The sequence below is a fragment of the Hyperoodon ampullatus genome (assembly GCF_949752795.1).
Source record: "Hyperoodon ampullatus genome assembly, chromosome: 4".
NCBI lineage: Eukaryota > Metazoa > Chordata > Mammalia > Artiodactyla > Ziphiidae > Hyperoodon > Hyperoodon ampullatus.
Genome location: NC_136917.1, coordinates 119905844 through 119923838, shown reverse-complemented (window position 1 = coordinate 119923838; position 17995 = coordinate 119905844). Strand labels below are relative to the sequence as shown.

General features: G+C 37.3%; 1 protein-coding gene across 1 annotated transcript in view; it reads left to right on the top strand.

The window, feature by feature from the left end:
- The window catches only part of BDP1 (BDP1 general transcription factor IIIB subunit), a gene marked incomplete at both ends in the record, with an annotated part of 91708 nt that extends 74856 nt beyond the window's left edge, over positions 1–16852 (top strand). Inside the window, 4 exons of the mRNA XM_079701958.1 lie at positions 2289–2328; positions 3776–4040; positions 12835–13081; positions 16721–16852. Of these exons, the coding sequence (XP_079558084.1) occupies positions 2289–2328; positions 3776–4040; positions 12835–13081; positions 16721–16852 (684 nt within the window). The remainder of the gene's footprint in view (positions 1–2288; positions 2329–3775; positions 4041–12834; positions 13082–16720) is intronic.
- Between the last annotated feature and the right edge of the window lie 1143 nt (positions 16853–17995).

The following is a 17995-nucleotide window of genomic DNA, read 5'->3' as shown; positions in this document are numbered from 1 at the left end:
TGTCCCAGCACCATTTTTTGAATAATTCATCTTTTGTCCGCTAATTTAAAATTCTACTTTTGGGGACTTCCCTGGCGGTCCAGTGGTTAAGGCTCTGAGCGTCAGGGAACTAAGATCCTGCATGCTGCACGGTGTGGCCAAAAAATAAAATAAAGGTGTATTTTTTTAAAAATAAAATGAAATTCCACTTTTGTCAGATATTAAATTCCCATACATATTTGGACATATTCCTGAACTTTCCTTTCTTCTTCATTGATTTACCTATTTGTTCTGGGGCCAGTATCACACTGTTTTAATTATTGTAGCTTTTAAGTGCTTTACTATCTTAAAAAGGGATAGTCTGGGGGCTTCCCTGGTGGCGCAGTGGTTAAGAATCCGCCTCCCAATGCAGGGGACACGGGTTCGAGCCCTGGTCCAGGAAGATCCCACATGCCGTGGAGCAACTAAGCCTGTGCGCCACAACTATTGAGCCTGCGTTCTAGAGCCCGCGAGCCACAACTACTGAAGCCCTCGTGCCTAGAGCCCATGCTCTGCAACAAGAGTAGCCCCCACTCTCCACAACTAGAGAAAGCCCACACGCAGCAATGAAGACCCAACGCAGCCAAAAATAAATAAATTAAAAAAAAAAAAAAGGAATAGTCTGTCCCTCTCCCCAACCCCCAATACAATTTTCTTCTTTTTCCAAGTTTTTCCTAGTCGCTTATGTTTTTTCTTTTTTCTTGGCTGTGTTAGGTCTTTGTTGCTGCACGTGGACTTTCTCTAGTTGCATCGAGTGGGGGCTACTCTTCATTGCAGTGCACGGGCTTCTCATTGTGGTGGCTTCTCTTGTTGCGGAGCACGGGCTCTAGGCGCGCAGGCTTCAGTAACTGTGGCTCACAGGCTCTAGAGCGCAGGCTCAGTAGTTGTGGCGCATGGGCTTAGTTGCTCAGCAGCATGTGGGATCTTCCAGGACCAGGACTCGAACCTGTGTCCCCTGCATTGGCAGGCGGATCCTTAACCACTGTGCCACCAGGGAAGTCTGCTTATATGTTTTAAAGTTTATATTAATTTCAGATTTAGCTTATTCAGAGCTTAAAAAAAAACCTTTTGATACTTGTGTTAGGATCATACTAAGTTGACAGATGAACATAGAGAAAATTGACATCATAAATGTGATGTTGAATCTTCCTGTCCAGAAACACAGTGTGTCTTTCCAATTGTTTAAGACTTCTTTTGTGTCTGTCTCTCAGGGGTATTTTAAGTTCTTCTTCATATAAATCTGGTACATTTCTTGTTGGATTATATCTAAGAATTTTATCTTTTTTGTTGCTATTATCATTGAGTTCTTTTTAATCTAGAGAGCTTTACTGAATTACCCTCATTGTGTATAGTAATTTTTCAGTTGGTTCTCTTGAGTTTTCTTAGTAAACAGTCATATCATCTGCCAATATAATTTTAATTCTTCTACTTTTTACACCTTTAATTTCTTTCTTTTCTAATTATATTGGCTAGTATAACTTTAAAAAAATCAGAAAATAGTCCTGATAGTGGACAACTTTTTCTTATTCCTGACTTTGATGGGAATAATTCCAGTGTTTATGAAGTGGGATGCTGCCTTTCGGATTGCAATAGTTGTATTTTATGCTGTTAAGAAAATGCCTGTCCGATTTTATGTGTTTTTTTAAGAATGATATTATTGGACACTTTTCCTGAAAATAGAGAGATGATATTATTTTTCTCCTCAGATCTGTTAATTTTTATTAATATGTTTTATAATATTAAATCATCTTTGTATTCCTGAAACAAACTTTTTTTTTTTGGCTGTGCCTCCAAGCTTGTGGGATCTTAGTTCCCTGACCAGGGATTGAACCCACGCCCTCAACAGTGAAAGCGTGGAGTCCTAACCACTGGACTGCCAGGGAATTCCCAAACAAACTCTGTTTGATCGTGATGTTTTAGTCTTTTGATGTGCTGCTAAATTATGCTTGTCATATTTCATTTGATAGTTTTGCACTGATTTGAGACTGGTTAGTTGGTATCAATATTATGCTTGATTTATAAAAGGCATTTGGAAGCTTTCCCTCTTCTGCTATGCTGTGGAATAATTTAAATAATAGTTGCAGTGTCTTTTTTATAAATGTTTGGTAGAATTCCCACAAAACATGTCTGACCCTAGCTTTCTGGGAAATACAGGTTTTCTTTACTTAAGAAAGAAAGAAGGAAATAAAATTAAGAAAGAAGGAAGGAAATAAAATTAATTTTATTTGACAAATAGATTTCTAATTTTTTTGTAAATTTTCTTAAAACAGGTGTGTTCAAAGGAATTAATAAATGTTTTGGAGAAAACAGGTGAGTAAAATAAATTTTAATGTGATTGCATTTTGCTAAGTACCCCTGATTATTTTTGATATATCTTGTTTAAATTTGGGATTGAAGCAGAGTCTTGGTCATTTTTCTCTAAGAATCACGCCTTTATTATTAGAAGTTTTTCTTCCCTTCTGAGATCTTAGATTTGGCACTTTTGGTGGCCATGAAAAGCTACTTTCATCCTGTATTTAATAGAAAATCATATGGCTCCAGGATTTCCTGTAAAAGCTCAACAACTACATTTAAGTAATTAGAAAGCTGGGTATTAAGGAGTTTTTATAGGTCCTTAGCTTTATCCTTTTTTGTTTTTAATTAATTTTTATTGGAGTATAGTTGATTTACAATGTTGTGTTAGTTTCTGCTGTATGGCAAAGTGAATCAGTTATATATATGTATAACTCCACTCTTTTTAAAAGATTTTATTCCCATATAGGTCATTACAGAGTATTGAGTAGAGCTCCCTGTGCTATGCAGTAGGTTCTTATTAGTTATCTGTTTTATATATAGTAGTGTGTATATGTCAATCCCAATCTCCCAATTTATCCCTCTCCCTACCCCCCGCCCTTCCCCCCTTGGTAACCATAAGTTTGTTTTCTATATCTGTGACTCTATTTCTGTTTTGTAAATAGGTTCATTTGTACCATTTTTTTAGATTCCACATATAAGCGATATCATGTGATATTTGTCTTTCTCTGTCTGACTTAACTTCACTCAGTATGACAATCTCTAGGTCCATCCATGTTGCTGCAAATGGCATTTTTCGTTCTTTCTTATGGCTGAGTAATATTTCATTGTATATATGTACCACATCTTCTTTATCCATTCCTCCGTTGATGGATATTGAGGTTGCTTCCTTGTCACGGCTACTGTAAATAGTGCTGCAATGAACATTGGGGTACATGTATCTTTTCGAATTATTGTTTTCTCCAGTTATGTGCCCAGGAGTGGTATTGCTGGATCATATGGTAGCTTTATTTTTAGTTTTTTTTAAGGAAACTCCATACTGTTCTCCATAGTGGCTGTGCCAATTTATATTCCCACCAACAGTGTAGGAGGGTTCCCTTTTCTCCACACCCTCTCCAGCATTTATTGACTGTAGATTTTGTGATGATGGCCATTCTGACCTTAGCTTTACCCTTAATTAGAAAGTGATCACTTTTTCATTTTCAAGTTCAAGAAATATTTATGGAGAAAGCTTTTCTAAGTCAAAATATATTGATACGACCATTTTACATCTGAAGGTAGAAGCTGTTACCATAGCTTTTACCCATTATAATATTCCTAATAGTCCACTAATTTTTAGTTTAGCTTACTCTTATTAGGGTAGGTTCATGATAGAATATCATGGGTTTTCTTCTTCAAATATTGCAATTTAATTGGATGTATTAATTTCAATATGTGTGCTTACCATTTATTTTCTTTTTTGAAGGAGAGTCTTACAAGGGACAAGGCATCTTCCCTACCTCAGGAAACACACATACAATTCCAGAACCTCAGAAAGAGCAACTTGAACCAACTTTTCAGAGTATCAGATCTAAACCTCTTGATAAAATAACAGATACACAAGAAAAGAATACATCTCAGTTACCTCAGGATGAGATAGGGGTGTCTGATAAGGAAAAAAGAACTTGTGCTGCTTCTAAGTCTGAACAAATGGATAGCATCACATCATCTTCAAAAACCCCACTATCCAGGTATCATGAGAAAATCTTTAATAAATGTTTCTCTCTCTCCATTTTTCTCTCTCAGTGGATAAATATAACCTATATGGAATAGGTGTAACGTATAACGACTGAGTCCAGTACTAAGGATGGTGTTTTGTAATCACACCCCTCTGTCAGAAATGTAAAGGGAAGGGGTGTCACCAAAGGAAATACAGTAAGGTCAGACACTTTCGGAGGACACTGCATATGACTAGAGCTTAACTTCAAGTGCTGAAACTTTGATTTTATTTTATTTTATTTTTTTATTTTATTTATTTATTTTTTTCTTGCGGTACGTGGGCCTCTCACTGTTGTGGCCTCTCCCGTTGTGGAGCACAGGCTCCGGACGCACAGGCTCAGCGGCCATGGCTCACGGGCCCAGCCGCTCCGCGGCATGTGGGATCCTCCCGGACCAGGGTACGAACCCGTGTCCCCTGCATCGGCAGGCGGACTCCCAACCACTGCGCCACCAGGGAAGCCCCTGAAACTTTGATTTTAGATAGAAAATCTTTAGACGTTAGTATTGCACACTTTCTTTTCCAGATTGTTCATGGTTATTATTTTAATAATTATTTATTCTACCATACAGTAGCTGCCAGTGCAGATGTAGATGGTCTGAGACACAGGGCTAACATCAGAAGTAGCTCTGGGGGCTTCCCTGGTGGCGCAGTGGTTGAGAGTCCGCCTGCCGATTCGGGGGACGCGGGTTCGTGCCCCGGTCTGGGAGGATCCCACGTGCCGCGGAGTGGCTGGGCCCGTGAGCCATGGCCGCTGAGCCTGAGCGTCCGGAGCCTGTGCTCTGCAATGGGACAGGCCACAACAATGAGAGGCCCGCGTTAAAAAAAAAAAAAAAGAAGTAGCTCTGGAGGTTGTTTTATCGAAGTCCCAAATACTGTGTGCGTTTTTCTCTCTTGTGGCATACCAAAGAGGTACACCCTGGCTTTCTCCCTATACCACTAAGTGTGGAATTTAAGCCCAAAGCCAGCCTCTCCCACATTATTTCCTCATACTCTAGAAGTGAGTCTTCTGGGTTATGGATAACTATTGGCTTGTTGGCAGCATTCAGATCATTAACGTGGAGTTGGTGAGTTAGAGAGGGAGGACATGTACTAGTCTCCACTAAAGGAAAGTGGGGGAAAGGACATGTATAAATTGAAAAGGCATATTTAACGAACCTGTGTTTTTGTTATATAAACTACACCTTTTTTGGCGTAGAGATGTGCTGAAAATAGAACGAGGGTAGCATCATGGGGGTTTGGGTTAAAACAGTTGAGAAGCAGTATTCTAGAACAAGGGTCAGCAAATTTTGGGGGTAAAAGATCATGTAGTATATATTTTAGGCTTTGTGGGCCATATATCTCTGTTGCAGCTACTCAGCTATTCAACAGGTATGTAATCACATCTTTTTTTAAAATTAATTAATTAATTAATTAATTTTTATTAGTTTCTGCTTTATAACAAAGTGAATCAGTCATACATATACATCTGTTCCCACATCCCTTCCCTCATGCATCTCCCTCCCTCCCCACCGCATCCCACCCCTCCAAGCGGTCACAAAGCACTGAGCTGATCTCCCTGTGCTCTGCAGCTGCTTCCCACTATCTATCTACCTTACGTTTGGTAGTGTATATATGTCCATGCCTCTCTCTCGCTTTGTCACAGCTTACCCTTCCCCCTCCCCATATCCTCAAGTCCATTCTCAAGTAGGTCTGTGTCTTTATTCCCGTTTTACCCCTAGGTTCTTCATGACATTTTTTTTTTAATTCCATATATATGTGTTAGGATACGGTATTTGTCTTTCTCTTTCTGACTTACTTCACTCTGTATGACAGACTCTAGGTCTATCCACCTCATTACAAATAGCTCAGTTTCATTTCTTTTTATGGCTGAGTAATATTCCATTGTATATATGTGCCACATCTTCTTTATCCATTCATCCGATGATGGACACTTAGGTTGTTTCCATCTCCGGGCTATTGTGAATAGAGCTGCTATGAACATTTTGGTACATGACTCTTTTTGAATTATGGTTTTCTCAGGGTATATGCCTAGTAGTGGGATTGCTGGGTCATATGGTAGTTCTATTTTTAGTTTTTTAAGGAACCTCCATACTGTTCTCCATAGTGGCTGTACCAATTCACATTCCCACGAGCAGTGCAAGAGTGTTCCCTTTTCTCCACACCCTCTCCAGCATTTATTGTTTCTAGATTTCTTGATGATGGCCATTCTGACTGGTGTGAGATGATATCTCATTGTAGTTTTGATTTGCATTTCTCTAATGATTAATGATGTTGAGCATTCTTTCATGTGTTTGTTGGCAGTCTGTATATCTTCTTTGGAGAAATGCCTATTTAAGTCTTCTGCCCATTTTTGGATTGGGTTGTTTGTTTTTTTGCTATTGAGCTGCATGAGCTGTTTATAAATTTTGGAGATTAATCCTTTGTCAGTTGCTTCATTTGCAAATATTTTCTCCCATTCTGAGGGTTGTCTTTTGGTCTTGTTTATGGTTTCCTTTGCTGTGCAAAAGCTTTGAAGTTTCATTAGGTCCCATTTGTTTATCTTTGTTTTTATTTCCATTTCTCTAGGAGGTGGGTCCAAAAGGATCTTGCTGTGATTTATGTCATGGAGTGTTCTGCCTATGTTTTCCTCTAAGAGTTTGATAGTTTCTGGCCTTACATTTAGGTCTTTAATCCATTTTGAGCTTATTTTTGTGTATGGTGTTAGGGAATGATCTAATCTCATACTTTTACATGTCCCTGTCCAGTTTTCCCAGCACCACTTATTGAAGAAGCTGTCCTTTCTCCACTGTACATTCCTGCCTCCTTTATCAAAGATAAGTTGACCATATGTGCGTGGGTTTATCTCTGGGCTTTCTATCCTGTTCCACTGAGCTATCTTTCTGTTTTTGTGCCAGTACCACACTGTCTTGATTACTGTAGCTTTGTAGTATAGTCTGAAGTCAGGGAGCCTGATTCCTCCAGCTCCGTTTTTCGTTCTCAAGATTGCTTTGGCTATTCGGGGTCTTTTGTTTTTCCAAACAAATTTTGAAATTTTTTGTTCTAGTTCTGTGAAAAATGCCAGTGTAGTTTGATAGGGATTGCATTGAATCTGTAGATTGCTTTCGGTAGTAGAGTCATTTTCACAATATTGATTCTTCCAATCCAGGAGCATGGTATATCTCTCCATCTATTTGTATCATCTTTAATTTCTTTCATCAGTGTCATAATTTTCTGCATACAGATCTTTTGTCTCCTTAGGTAGGTTTATTCCTAGGTATTTTATTCTTTTTGTTGCAATGGTAAATGGGAGTGTTTTCTTGATTTCATTTTCAGATTTTTCATCATTAGTGTACAGGAATGCCAGAGATTTCTGTGCATTAATTTTGTATCCTGCTACTTTACCAAATTCATTGATTAGCTCTAGTAGTTTTCTGGTAGCATCTTTAGGATTCTCTATGTATAGTATCATGTCATCTGCAAACAGTGACAGCTTTACTTCTTCTTTTCCAATTTGGATTCCTTTTATTTCCTTTTCTTCTCTGATTGCTGTGGCTAAAACTTCCAAGACTAAGTTGAATAAGAGTGGTGAGAGTGGGCAGCCTTGTCTTGTTCCTGATCTTAGTGGAAATGGTTTCAGTTTTTCACCATTGAGGACAGTGTTGGCTGTGGGTTTGTCATATATGGCCTTTATTATGTTGAGGAAAGTTCCCTCTATGCCTACTTTCTGCAGGGTTTTTATCATAAATGGGTGTTGAATTTTGTCAAAAGCTTTCTCTGCATCTATTGAGATGATCATATGGTTTTTCTCCTTCAATTTGTTAATATGGTGTATCACGTTGATTGATTTGCGTATATTGAAGAATCCTTGCATTCCTGGAATAAACCCCACTTGATCATGGTGTATGATCCTTTTAATGTGCTGTTGGATTCTGTTTGCTAGTATTTTGTTGAGGATTTTTGCATCTATGTTCATCAGTGATACTGGCCTGTAGTTTTCTTTCTTTGTGACATCCTTGTCTGGTGTTGGTATCAAGGTGATGGTGGCCTCGTAGAATGAGTTTGGAAGTGCTCATCCCTCTGCTATATTTTGGAAGAGTTTGAGAAGGATAGGTGTTAGCTCTTCTCTAAATGTTTGATAGAATTCGCCTGTGAAGCCATGTGGTCCTGGGCTTTTGTTTGTTGGAAGATTTTTAATCACAGTTTCAATTTCAGTGCTTGTGATTGGTCTATTCATATTTTCTATTTCTTCCTGATTCAGTCTTGGCAGGTTGTGCATTTCTAAGAATTTGTCCATTTCTTCCAGGTTGTCCATTTTATTGGCATAGAGTTGCTTGTAGTAATCTCTTATGATCTTTTGTATTTCTGCAGTGTCAGTTGTTACTTCTCCTTTTTCATTTCTAATTCTATTGATTTGAGTCTTCTCTCTTCTTTTCTTGATGAGTCTGGCTAATGGTTTGTCAATTTTGTTTATCTTCTCAAAGAACCAGCTTTTAGTTTTATTGATCTTTGCTATCATTTCCTTCATTTCTTTTTCATTTATTTCTGATCTGATCTTTATGATTTCTTTCCTTCTGCTAACTTTGGGGTTTTTTTGTTCTTCTTTCTCTAATTGCTTTAGGTGCAGGGTCAGGTTGTTTACTCGAGATGTTTCCTGTTTCTTAAGGTGGGATTGTATTGCTATAAACTTCCCCCTTAGAACTGCTTTTGCTGCGTCCCATAGGTTTTGGGTCGTCGTGTCTCCATTGTCATTTGTTTCTAGGTATTTTTTAATTTCCTCTTTGATTTCTTCAGTGATCACTTCGTTATTGAGTAGTGTATTGTTTAGCCTCCATGTGTTTGTATTTTTTACAGATCTTTTCCTGTAGTTGATGCCTAGTCTCATAGCATTGTGGTCAGAAAAGATACTTGATACAATTTCAATTTTCTTAAATTTACCAAGGCTTGATTTGTGACCTAAGATATGATCTATCCTGGAGAATGTTCCATGAGCACTTGAGAAAAATGTGTATTCTGTTGTTTTTGGATGGAATGTCCTATAAATATCAATTAAGTCCATCTTGTTTAATGTATCATTTAAAGCTTGTGTTTCCTTATTTATTTTCATTTTGAATGATCTGTCCATTGGTGAAAGTGGTGTGTTAAAGCCCCCTACTATGAGTGTGTTACTGTCGATTTCCCCTTTTATGGCTGTTAGTATTTGCCTTATGTATTGAGGTGCTCCTATGTTGGGTGAATAAATATTTACAGTTGTTATATCTTCTTCTTGGATCGATCCCTTTATCATTATGTAGTGTCCTTCTTTGTCTCTTCTAATAGTCTTTATTTTAAAGTCTATTTTGTCTGATATAAGAATTGCTACTCCAGCTTTCTTTTGATTTCCATTTGCATGGAATATCTTTTTCCATCCCCTTACTTTCAATCTGTATGTGTCTCTAGGTCTGAAGTGGGTCTCTTGTAGACAGCATATATATGGGTCTTGTTTTTGTATCCATGCAGCCAATCTCTGTCTTTTGGTGGGAGCATTTAGTCCATTTACATTTAAGGTAATTATTGATATGTATGTTCCTATTCCCATTTCCTTAATTGCTTTGGGTTCGTTATTGTAGGTATATTCCTTCTGTTGTTTTTCTTGCCTAGAAAAGTTCCTTTAGCATTTGTTGTAAAGCTGGTTTGGTGGTGCTGAACTCTCTCAGCTTTTGCTTGTCTGTAAACATTTTAATTTCTCCATCAAATCTGAATGAGATACTTGCTGGGTAGAGTAATCTTGGTTGCAGGTTTTTCTCCTTCATCACTTTAATTATGTCCTGCCACTCCCTTCTGGCTTGTAGAGTTTCTGCTGAGAGATCAGCTGTTAACCTGATGGGGATTCCCTTGTGTGTTATTTGTTTTTTTTCCCTTGCTGCTTTTAATATGATTTCTTTGTGTTTAATTTTTGACAGTTTGATTAATATGTGTCTTGGCGTATTTCTCCTTCGATTTATTCTGTATGGGACTCTCTGTGTCTCCTGGACTTGATTAACTATTTCCTTTCCCATATTAGGGAAGTTTTCAACTATAATCTCTTCAAATATTTTCTCAGTCCCTTTCTTTTTCTCTTCTTCTTCTGGAACCCCTATAATTCGAATGTTGGTGCGTTTAATGTTGTCCCAGAGGTCTCTGAGACTGTCCTCTGTTCTTTTCATTCTTTTTTCTTTATTTTGCTCTGCAGCAGTTATTTCCAGTATTTTATCTTCCACCTCACTTATCCGTTCTTCTGCCTCAGTTATTCTGCTGTTGATCCCATCTAGAGTATTTTTCATTTCATTTATTGTGTTTTTAATAGACGCTTGATTCATCTTTAGTTCTTCTAGGTCCTTGTTCACTGTTTCTTGCATTTTGTCTATTCTATTTCCAAGATTTTGGATCTTGGAAATAGAATCTTGGATCATCTTTACTATCATTATTCTGAATTCTTTTTCAGGTAGACTGCCTATTACCTCTTCATTTGTTAGGTCTGGTGGGTTTTTATCTTGCTCCTTCACCTGCTGTGTGCTTTTCTGTCTTCTCATTTTGCTTATGTTACTGTGTTTGGGGTCTCCTTTTTGCAGGCTGCAGATTCGTAGTTCCCGTTGTTTTTGGTGTCTGTCCCCAGTGGCTAAGGTTGTTTCAGTAGGTTGTGTAGGCTTCCTGGTGGGGGGGACTAGTGCCTGTGTTCTGGTGGTTGAGGCTCGATCTTGTCTTTCTGGTGGACAGGTCCACGTCTGGTGGTGTGTTTTGGGGTGCCTGTGGCCTTATTATGTTTTTAGGCAGCCTCTCTGCTAATGGGTGGGGTTGTATTCCTGCCTTGCTAGTTGCTTGGCATAGGGTGACCAGCACTGTAGCTTGCTGGTCGTTGACTGAAGCTGGGTGCTGGTGTTGAGATGGAGATCTCTGGGAGATTTTTGCTGCTTGATATTATGTGGAGCTGGGAGGTCTCTTGTGGACCCGTGTCCTGAAGTTGGCTCTCCCACTTCAGAGGCACAGCACTGACTCCTGGCTGCAGCACCAAGAGCCTTTCATCTACCCGGCTCAGAATAAAAGGGAGAAAAAGTAGAAAGAAAGAATTAGTAGAAGAAAGAAAGAGAGAGAGAAAGAAAGAATTAGTAGAAGAAAGAAAGAGAGAGAGAAAGAAAGGAAGAAGGAAAGAAAGGAAGGAAGGAAGAAAGAAAGAAAGAAAGGAGGGAGGGAGGGAGGAAGGACGGAAAGAAAGAAAGGAGGGAGGGAGGGAGGAAGGAAAGAAAAAGAAAGAGTAAAAGGAAGAAGGGAGGGAGGGAGGGAGGAAGGAAAGAAAGAGAGAAAGAAAGGAGGGGTGGCGGGAGGGAGGAAGGAAGGGAAGGTAGGAAAAAAAGAAAGAGCAGGTAAAGTAAAATAGAATAAAGTATAAAATATAGTAGCGTTATTAAAAAGTAATTATTGAAAAAAAAACGGACAGATAGAACCCTGGGACATATGGTGGAAGCAAAGCTATACAGAGAAAATCTCACACAGAAGCATACACATACATATTCACAAAAAGAGAGCAGGGGGAAAAATCGAAAATCTTGCTCTCAAAGTCCACCTCCTTAATTTGGGATAATTCGTTGTAAAAAGAGGAAAAGGGGAAAAAGTCTTAAATCTTGTCCTCAAAGTCCACCTCCTCAATTTGGGATGATTCGCTGTCCATTCATGCACTCCACAGACGCAGGGCGGACCGTGGCGCTTTAATCCGCTGCTTCCGAGGCTGCACAGAGAGATTTCCCTTGCAAAGCCACTAATCTTCATGAAATCCAACTCTCCATGTTTACTCCATGTTTACCCTGGGGCAGCTCGCTCTTTTCTCCATCCCTATGGGGAGGCTCCAGTTTCCCGAAGTTCTGTCTGGCACTGGGACACCAAAACGCCCGGGGGAAGAACCTTCCCTTCTGGTTCGCGTTTTGCACAAGTGCGCCGCGAGCCCAGCTGGGCTAACGGATAGTCCTGGTTGCTCTAATCACATCTTTTTACATATATGGTTACATATTACATATGTGGTGTGTATATATATAATATACCACATATGTAATATGTAACCATATATGTAAACAGATGAGCATGCTGTGTTCCAGTAAACTCATTTATAGAATCAGGTGGTGGACTTCACTTGGCCTGTGGATCATAGCTTGCTGACCCCTGCTCTAGAGCCCTTCTACTCAAAGTGTGGTCCTGGCACCAGCAGCAGGGACATCATTGGAGAACTCAGTAGAAATACAGAACTCAGGCCCCACTTCCCCACCAACTCAGTCAGAATCTTCATTTTGATAAGATCCCCACGTGATGTGTATGCCTTTCAGGCTTGAGAAGTACTGCTCTAGAGTAAGCTTTGACCTTTGTCACAAATATACATCATGGCAGAGTGATATCAGTACTTAGTGTATCAGTATTTAGTAGGTGTACCACTCCTGTGGTATCATATGTGCCATTTTAGCATTCATGGAAAGAAGTTGGCATTAAGAATATGCCTTCCTGGGACTTCCCTGGTGGCCCAGTGGTTAAGACTGTGTGCTTACAATGCAGGGGGCATGGGTTTGATCCCTGGTCGGGGAACTAAGATCCCACATGCTGGGCAGCATGGCCAAAAAAAAAAAAAAAAAGTTTAACTATACAGATATAGATGTCCTATAGAATTTGGCACATTCCTGCTTTCAGCTTCTTTGCTGCAATATCCTGCCTATGAAAAATTTAGTGAATAAATATTTTAGAAAATGTGTCTTCCTGGATATTCTTGAATGTCTTTACATTTGCATTTCTAGACCTGGCAGAAGACCCCTGGGATTCTTGTCTTTAATATGTTCAAAGAATAGTTTGGAGTCTGATGAGCCTACTCAGGTTCATAGCAAGAAACGCCTGAAACCTCTTATACCTGTATCAAGACAGAATCTGAAAAGATCTAATCCGCTCAATACAAGCCAGAAAAAAACTCAAGAGTCCTCTGATCTTCCATCTCCAAGTGTTGTTGTTAATACTCAAGCTAAAAATATTGATAGTTCAGCAACTCAGGTATGTGATAACTAATCTTTGTTTGTTTATTTGTATAGAATGGGTTGGATATCAGACTCAACTTGGAAAAACATAGCAATTGTTATTTTCATCTGAATATCAGAAATTATTGCAGAGCAACTCCACTCCATCTCCTCCCTATCCTACCCCACTGTACTGGAAGAAGATAAGGTGTTGAATTAGAAAGTTACAGCTAGTTTAATATAGAGCCATTGAACTAACCATAAATGGACACTTAATTGCCATTCCTTTACTGCAGAGACCCTTCTGACCTGTGGAAGCAAAACAAAGCAGTGCTTGCATTTTATTTCCTTTAGGACAAATGTCATGACACCTACAAAAATTCAAGGAACAGTAAAATTAGAATTCATTTGCATGTTTCCTTTCTGTGCAGTCTGAAGCTGTGATAGCAAGTACTGGGGCAGAAAATTTTGTGAACTTGTATCAAAGACTTTGGAAGAATATTGGGGTGACTTCAGATCTCAACAAAGAAAAGGCTGGTGACCATCTATTGGATAGCATGAGCCTCAAAGGAAGGAGTCCTTTTGTAAAGAACATTTTTAACGTTTTAAAAATATTTTAAATTATTTCCTACAACTATATTCTGAGACCAGGATTTTATGAGTCTTTATTATTATTGCCAAATTACTCTGGAGAATAGTTGTAATTACCGGTAGTGTAACAGTGCCAGTTTAATCACATTCTTGCCAGCCTGAGATATTACTCTTCAAAATACATTTGTTTTTCTTATTTAATATAATGGTGGTGGGGGGTGGAAATGTCATTTCATTTTTAAAATTTGCATTTCTTCAGTTATTAGTGAGTTGTGTTCTTTCCCATATATTTACTAGATTTTCTGATTTTTTTCTTTTTTTCTTTTTTGTTCCTATCTTCTGCTGATTTATAGGTTTGGGGATCTTAGTAGTTTTCTTACCAATTTGTATGAGATCCTTATGTATGTAAATAAGCCACGTACCTTTTAGCTCTTTACTGCAAGTATTTTTTCCAAGTTTATTTACTTTTTTAAATTTGGGGGAATTTTTGTTATACATAACTTTTAAATGTTTAGTCAAATCCATTACTTGTTTCTTTGCAATTTGTTAAATTGCTTTTATGATGAAAAGTTTTTCTCCAGAGGTATAAAATTTTAAAACTTTAACTCTGTTCATGGTTACTGACTTTGGTATGTAGTGTGAGGGAAGAATTTAAACTAAATGTTGTTCTCAAATTGCTACTTCATTTTTTTGAGTAAGCAATATATTCCACATGTCTTAAAATTCATAACCTACAAAAGAGAGTTTATAGGAAAAAGTTTCCCACATCTGTCCTTTAGCTTCCTAGTTCCTCCTTTCCACAGGTATATGGTATTATCAGATTTTGGTTTACTTTTCCAGAGACATTTTAATATACACAAATATAAACATTTTTCTTCTTTTTTTCATAAATAATAGCGTATCAGTCTCCGCTTTGGTTTTTTCACCTAATAGTATGTCTTGGAGACCTTGTAAAACAGTAGATAAAGGGCTTCCTCTTCTCTCTTGCTCTCTTTAAAAAATTTAAATTATTAACTTCTTATTTTGAGATAACTGTAGATTCACATGCAGTTGTAAACAACTATACAGAGAGATCCCATCTACCCTTTACCCAGTTTTCCCCAGTGGTAACATCTTACAAAACTCTCCTATAATATCACAACCACTATATTGCATTGCTACAGTCAACATACAGAACAGTTCCATCACCACAGAGATCCTTTGTGTTGCCCTTTTATAGACACACCTACTTCCCTTCTGCTCCCCACTCTCTCTTTATCTTCTGGCAAGCTGGTTGCCATTAAATTCGTCATTGCAAGAATGTTCTATGAATGGAATCATATATTTGGGATTGGTGTCTTTTCACTCAATGGTAGTTCCCTAGAGAGTCATCCAGATTATTTTATGTATCAAATAGTTTGTTTCTTTTTATTGCTGAATAGTATTCCATAGTATGGATGTACCAGTTTTGTTTATTCATTTACCCACCAAAGGACATCTAGTGCTTGCTTTTATGAATAAAGCTGTGAATTTTTGTACACAGCTTTCTGCATGGATATAAACTTTCCTATTTTCAAGACTAAGTGCCCTCATTATTTTTAATGACTACATAATATTCCATTGTTTGGATGTACCATAGAGTGATACTAGCCTCACACTGGTAGGCATTTAGGTTATTCCTACTTATTTGCTATTTCAAACAATGTGGTAACAGCTAACTTATAAATGGACGATTTTTCACATTTATAGGTTAAATTCCTGGAAATAGAATTGCTGGTCTAAAGGAATGATTATTCTTTTGCCAGACACTGCCTGATTGCCCTGCATAGGGATTATATAAGTTTCTGTTCTTATCAGCAGTATATGAGAGGGCCTTTTTCCTTACATTAGCGTATTATCAATGTTGTTCATTTTTGACATTCTTCATAGACTTAATGAACACATATGTCTGTGATACAGGTTGTATATTTTTTTCCCTCTATGGCATTTATCTTTTGATTTTGTGTATGGTGGTTTGTGCCATGCAGACATTTTTTGTTTTTACATATGTGAATTTATCAATCTTTTATGGCTTCTGGCTTTCATGTCATTGCTTCACACTCTCTCTCCCCAACTCTAGGATTATAAAAACATTTTCCCATGGTATTTTATAGTAGATTTTTTTTTAATGTTTTTACATTTAAGTTTATTGATTCATCTAGAATTTATTATATATTGGTGAAGTATAGGTCTTTTTCCTTTTTGTGAGATAGTTATACAGTTGTCCAACATTATTTATTGGATCATCCAACTTTTCTCAAATTTTTTTGGAAATATCACTTTTATCAGATACTAAATTTCCATCCATATGTGTTAGGGATATTTCTAGTCTTCTATTTCATTGATATGTATGTCTGTTCCTTTGCCAATACCATGCTGTCTTCCTTTTTTCTAGATTTATAAGTATGCTAATTTTTGGTTTTTTTTGCGGTACGCGGGCCTCTCACTGTTGTGGCCTCTCCCGTTGCGGAGCACAGGCTCCGGACGCGCAGGCTCAGCGGCCATGGCTCACGGGCCCAGCCGCTCCGTGGCATGTGGGATCCTCCCAGACCAGGGCATGAACCCGCGTCCCCTGAATTGGCAGGTGGACTCTCAACCACTGTGCCACCAAGGAAGCCCAGTATGCTAATTTTTGATAGGATTGCTTTAATTTCTGATATTTCCTTATGTACTGTTCTGTTTCATGGGTCCTTCTATTCTGGTCATTAAGATGTTTTCATTATCGATTTAATAATGTTATGTTTTTCAGTATTTATTTTTTTTCACAGAAATTAGGGTGAAGTAATCATGTGTACACTACAGTCAGCCTAATCATGTTCTGTGTTGTACATTTGTTGATTTTAATTTTATTATTATAACGAATGCTACAAAGGTTATCTCTTACTATGTTTAGGATTATTTCCTTAATATAACAGCATAGAAATGAAATTATTGGGTCAGTGAGTATAAACATATTTAAAGCTCTTAATATTTATTACTATATTGCTTTTCAAACAGATATCGATTTAGAATACCACTATCAATATATAAATGTTATACTGCATACTTATTTTTATTATCTTTTTAGGTTTCTTGTAATCATCCCTTACCAAAAGGAGAATGTAAAGATGTCCAAAACCGGCTACCAGAAGAGGAGCCAATAACAGTCTCCGAATATTTCTTTAGTGATATCTTTATTGAAGTGGATGAAACAGAATAAAAGTCTTCTTTTTTTTTCCCTAAGGCTAGGATTTCCACAGTCAGTTATATCAACAAAGCAGTATCTAGCAAAAAGCCTCACTGACAATTTTTCTTTAGGTTGATTTTGAATATTTAATAGGCTTGATTTGAAGCTTTTATAATCAGTGAAAAACATTGCTGAGGTTCCTTTCGTTCTGATTGATTCAGCATTTTGGAAATACCAAGCAATTAAGACTGCTTTCTCACACAGAAATAACAGCTCTTGTTTACATTTTGACTCTTCCTGTGTTGAATACACATGGACATCTTGGAATGTTGTGGATAAATGTCTCTGTATAAATCACAGTGCCGACGTATTTGGAGATGGATTGTAGTTAACATTTAGCAAACCTTTTGTGAAGGTTTTTTTCTGTCTGTTTAGGGTTTTTTGGTTTTATTTTTTGTTTTTTTGGATGGTGAAGGCCTTTTCAGTTGCCTCTAAGTGTGTGAAAGGAAATTGTGAAACTCCACTTTAGTATGGTAAATGTTAAAAACTTTTCTATTATCAGCTATTTGACTGAAAAATGTGTATTTTTCTAATTCATGTTGATGTAACATTAGTCCTAATTGAAGAACTAGTATTTAAGCTTACTATTTATAAAGATAAAACATCAAAAAGCCTATTTATTTTTAAATTTTTTATTTAAAAGAATATTCAGTTTTAATTATTTTTACCCCTGAGATTATGGGTAAAGAAATCATTAACAAATTTATGTTTGTCTCCTTTCCCTCTTTAATTTTAAAGGTATTTAAAGTGATAAAACTAAATTGTTTCGATAGTATATACGTTTTGAATAATTTTTTTCTCGTAGTTTAGCATATTGACTTTGTACTGTGAAATTTTTGTTTTTCTTATTTCTTGCATAATCTCAGGATTTGTATGGGGAAAAAAACCCTTAACTTTATTTATGAGGTAAATTTCCATACAAAACTCTGTCTCCATTACACACACATGTACTCACATACACACATTCCTTTTTTAAAAAACAATTTCTTGGTAGTTTTTTTTCCCCCATTAAATTCTCCATGAGGAACTAAGTACTTAGACCTTTATGCACAGAACATAATTGTGATGTTAAAAATAGAAAATAAGATAATAAGACTTTATTAAGTCAGTGATTAT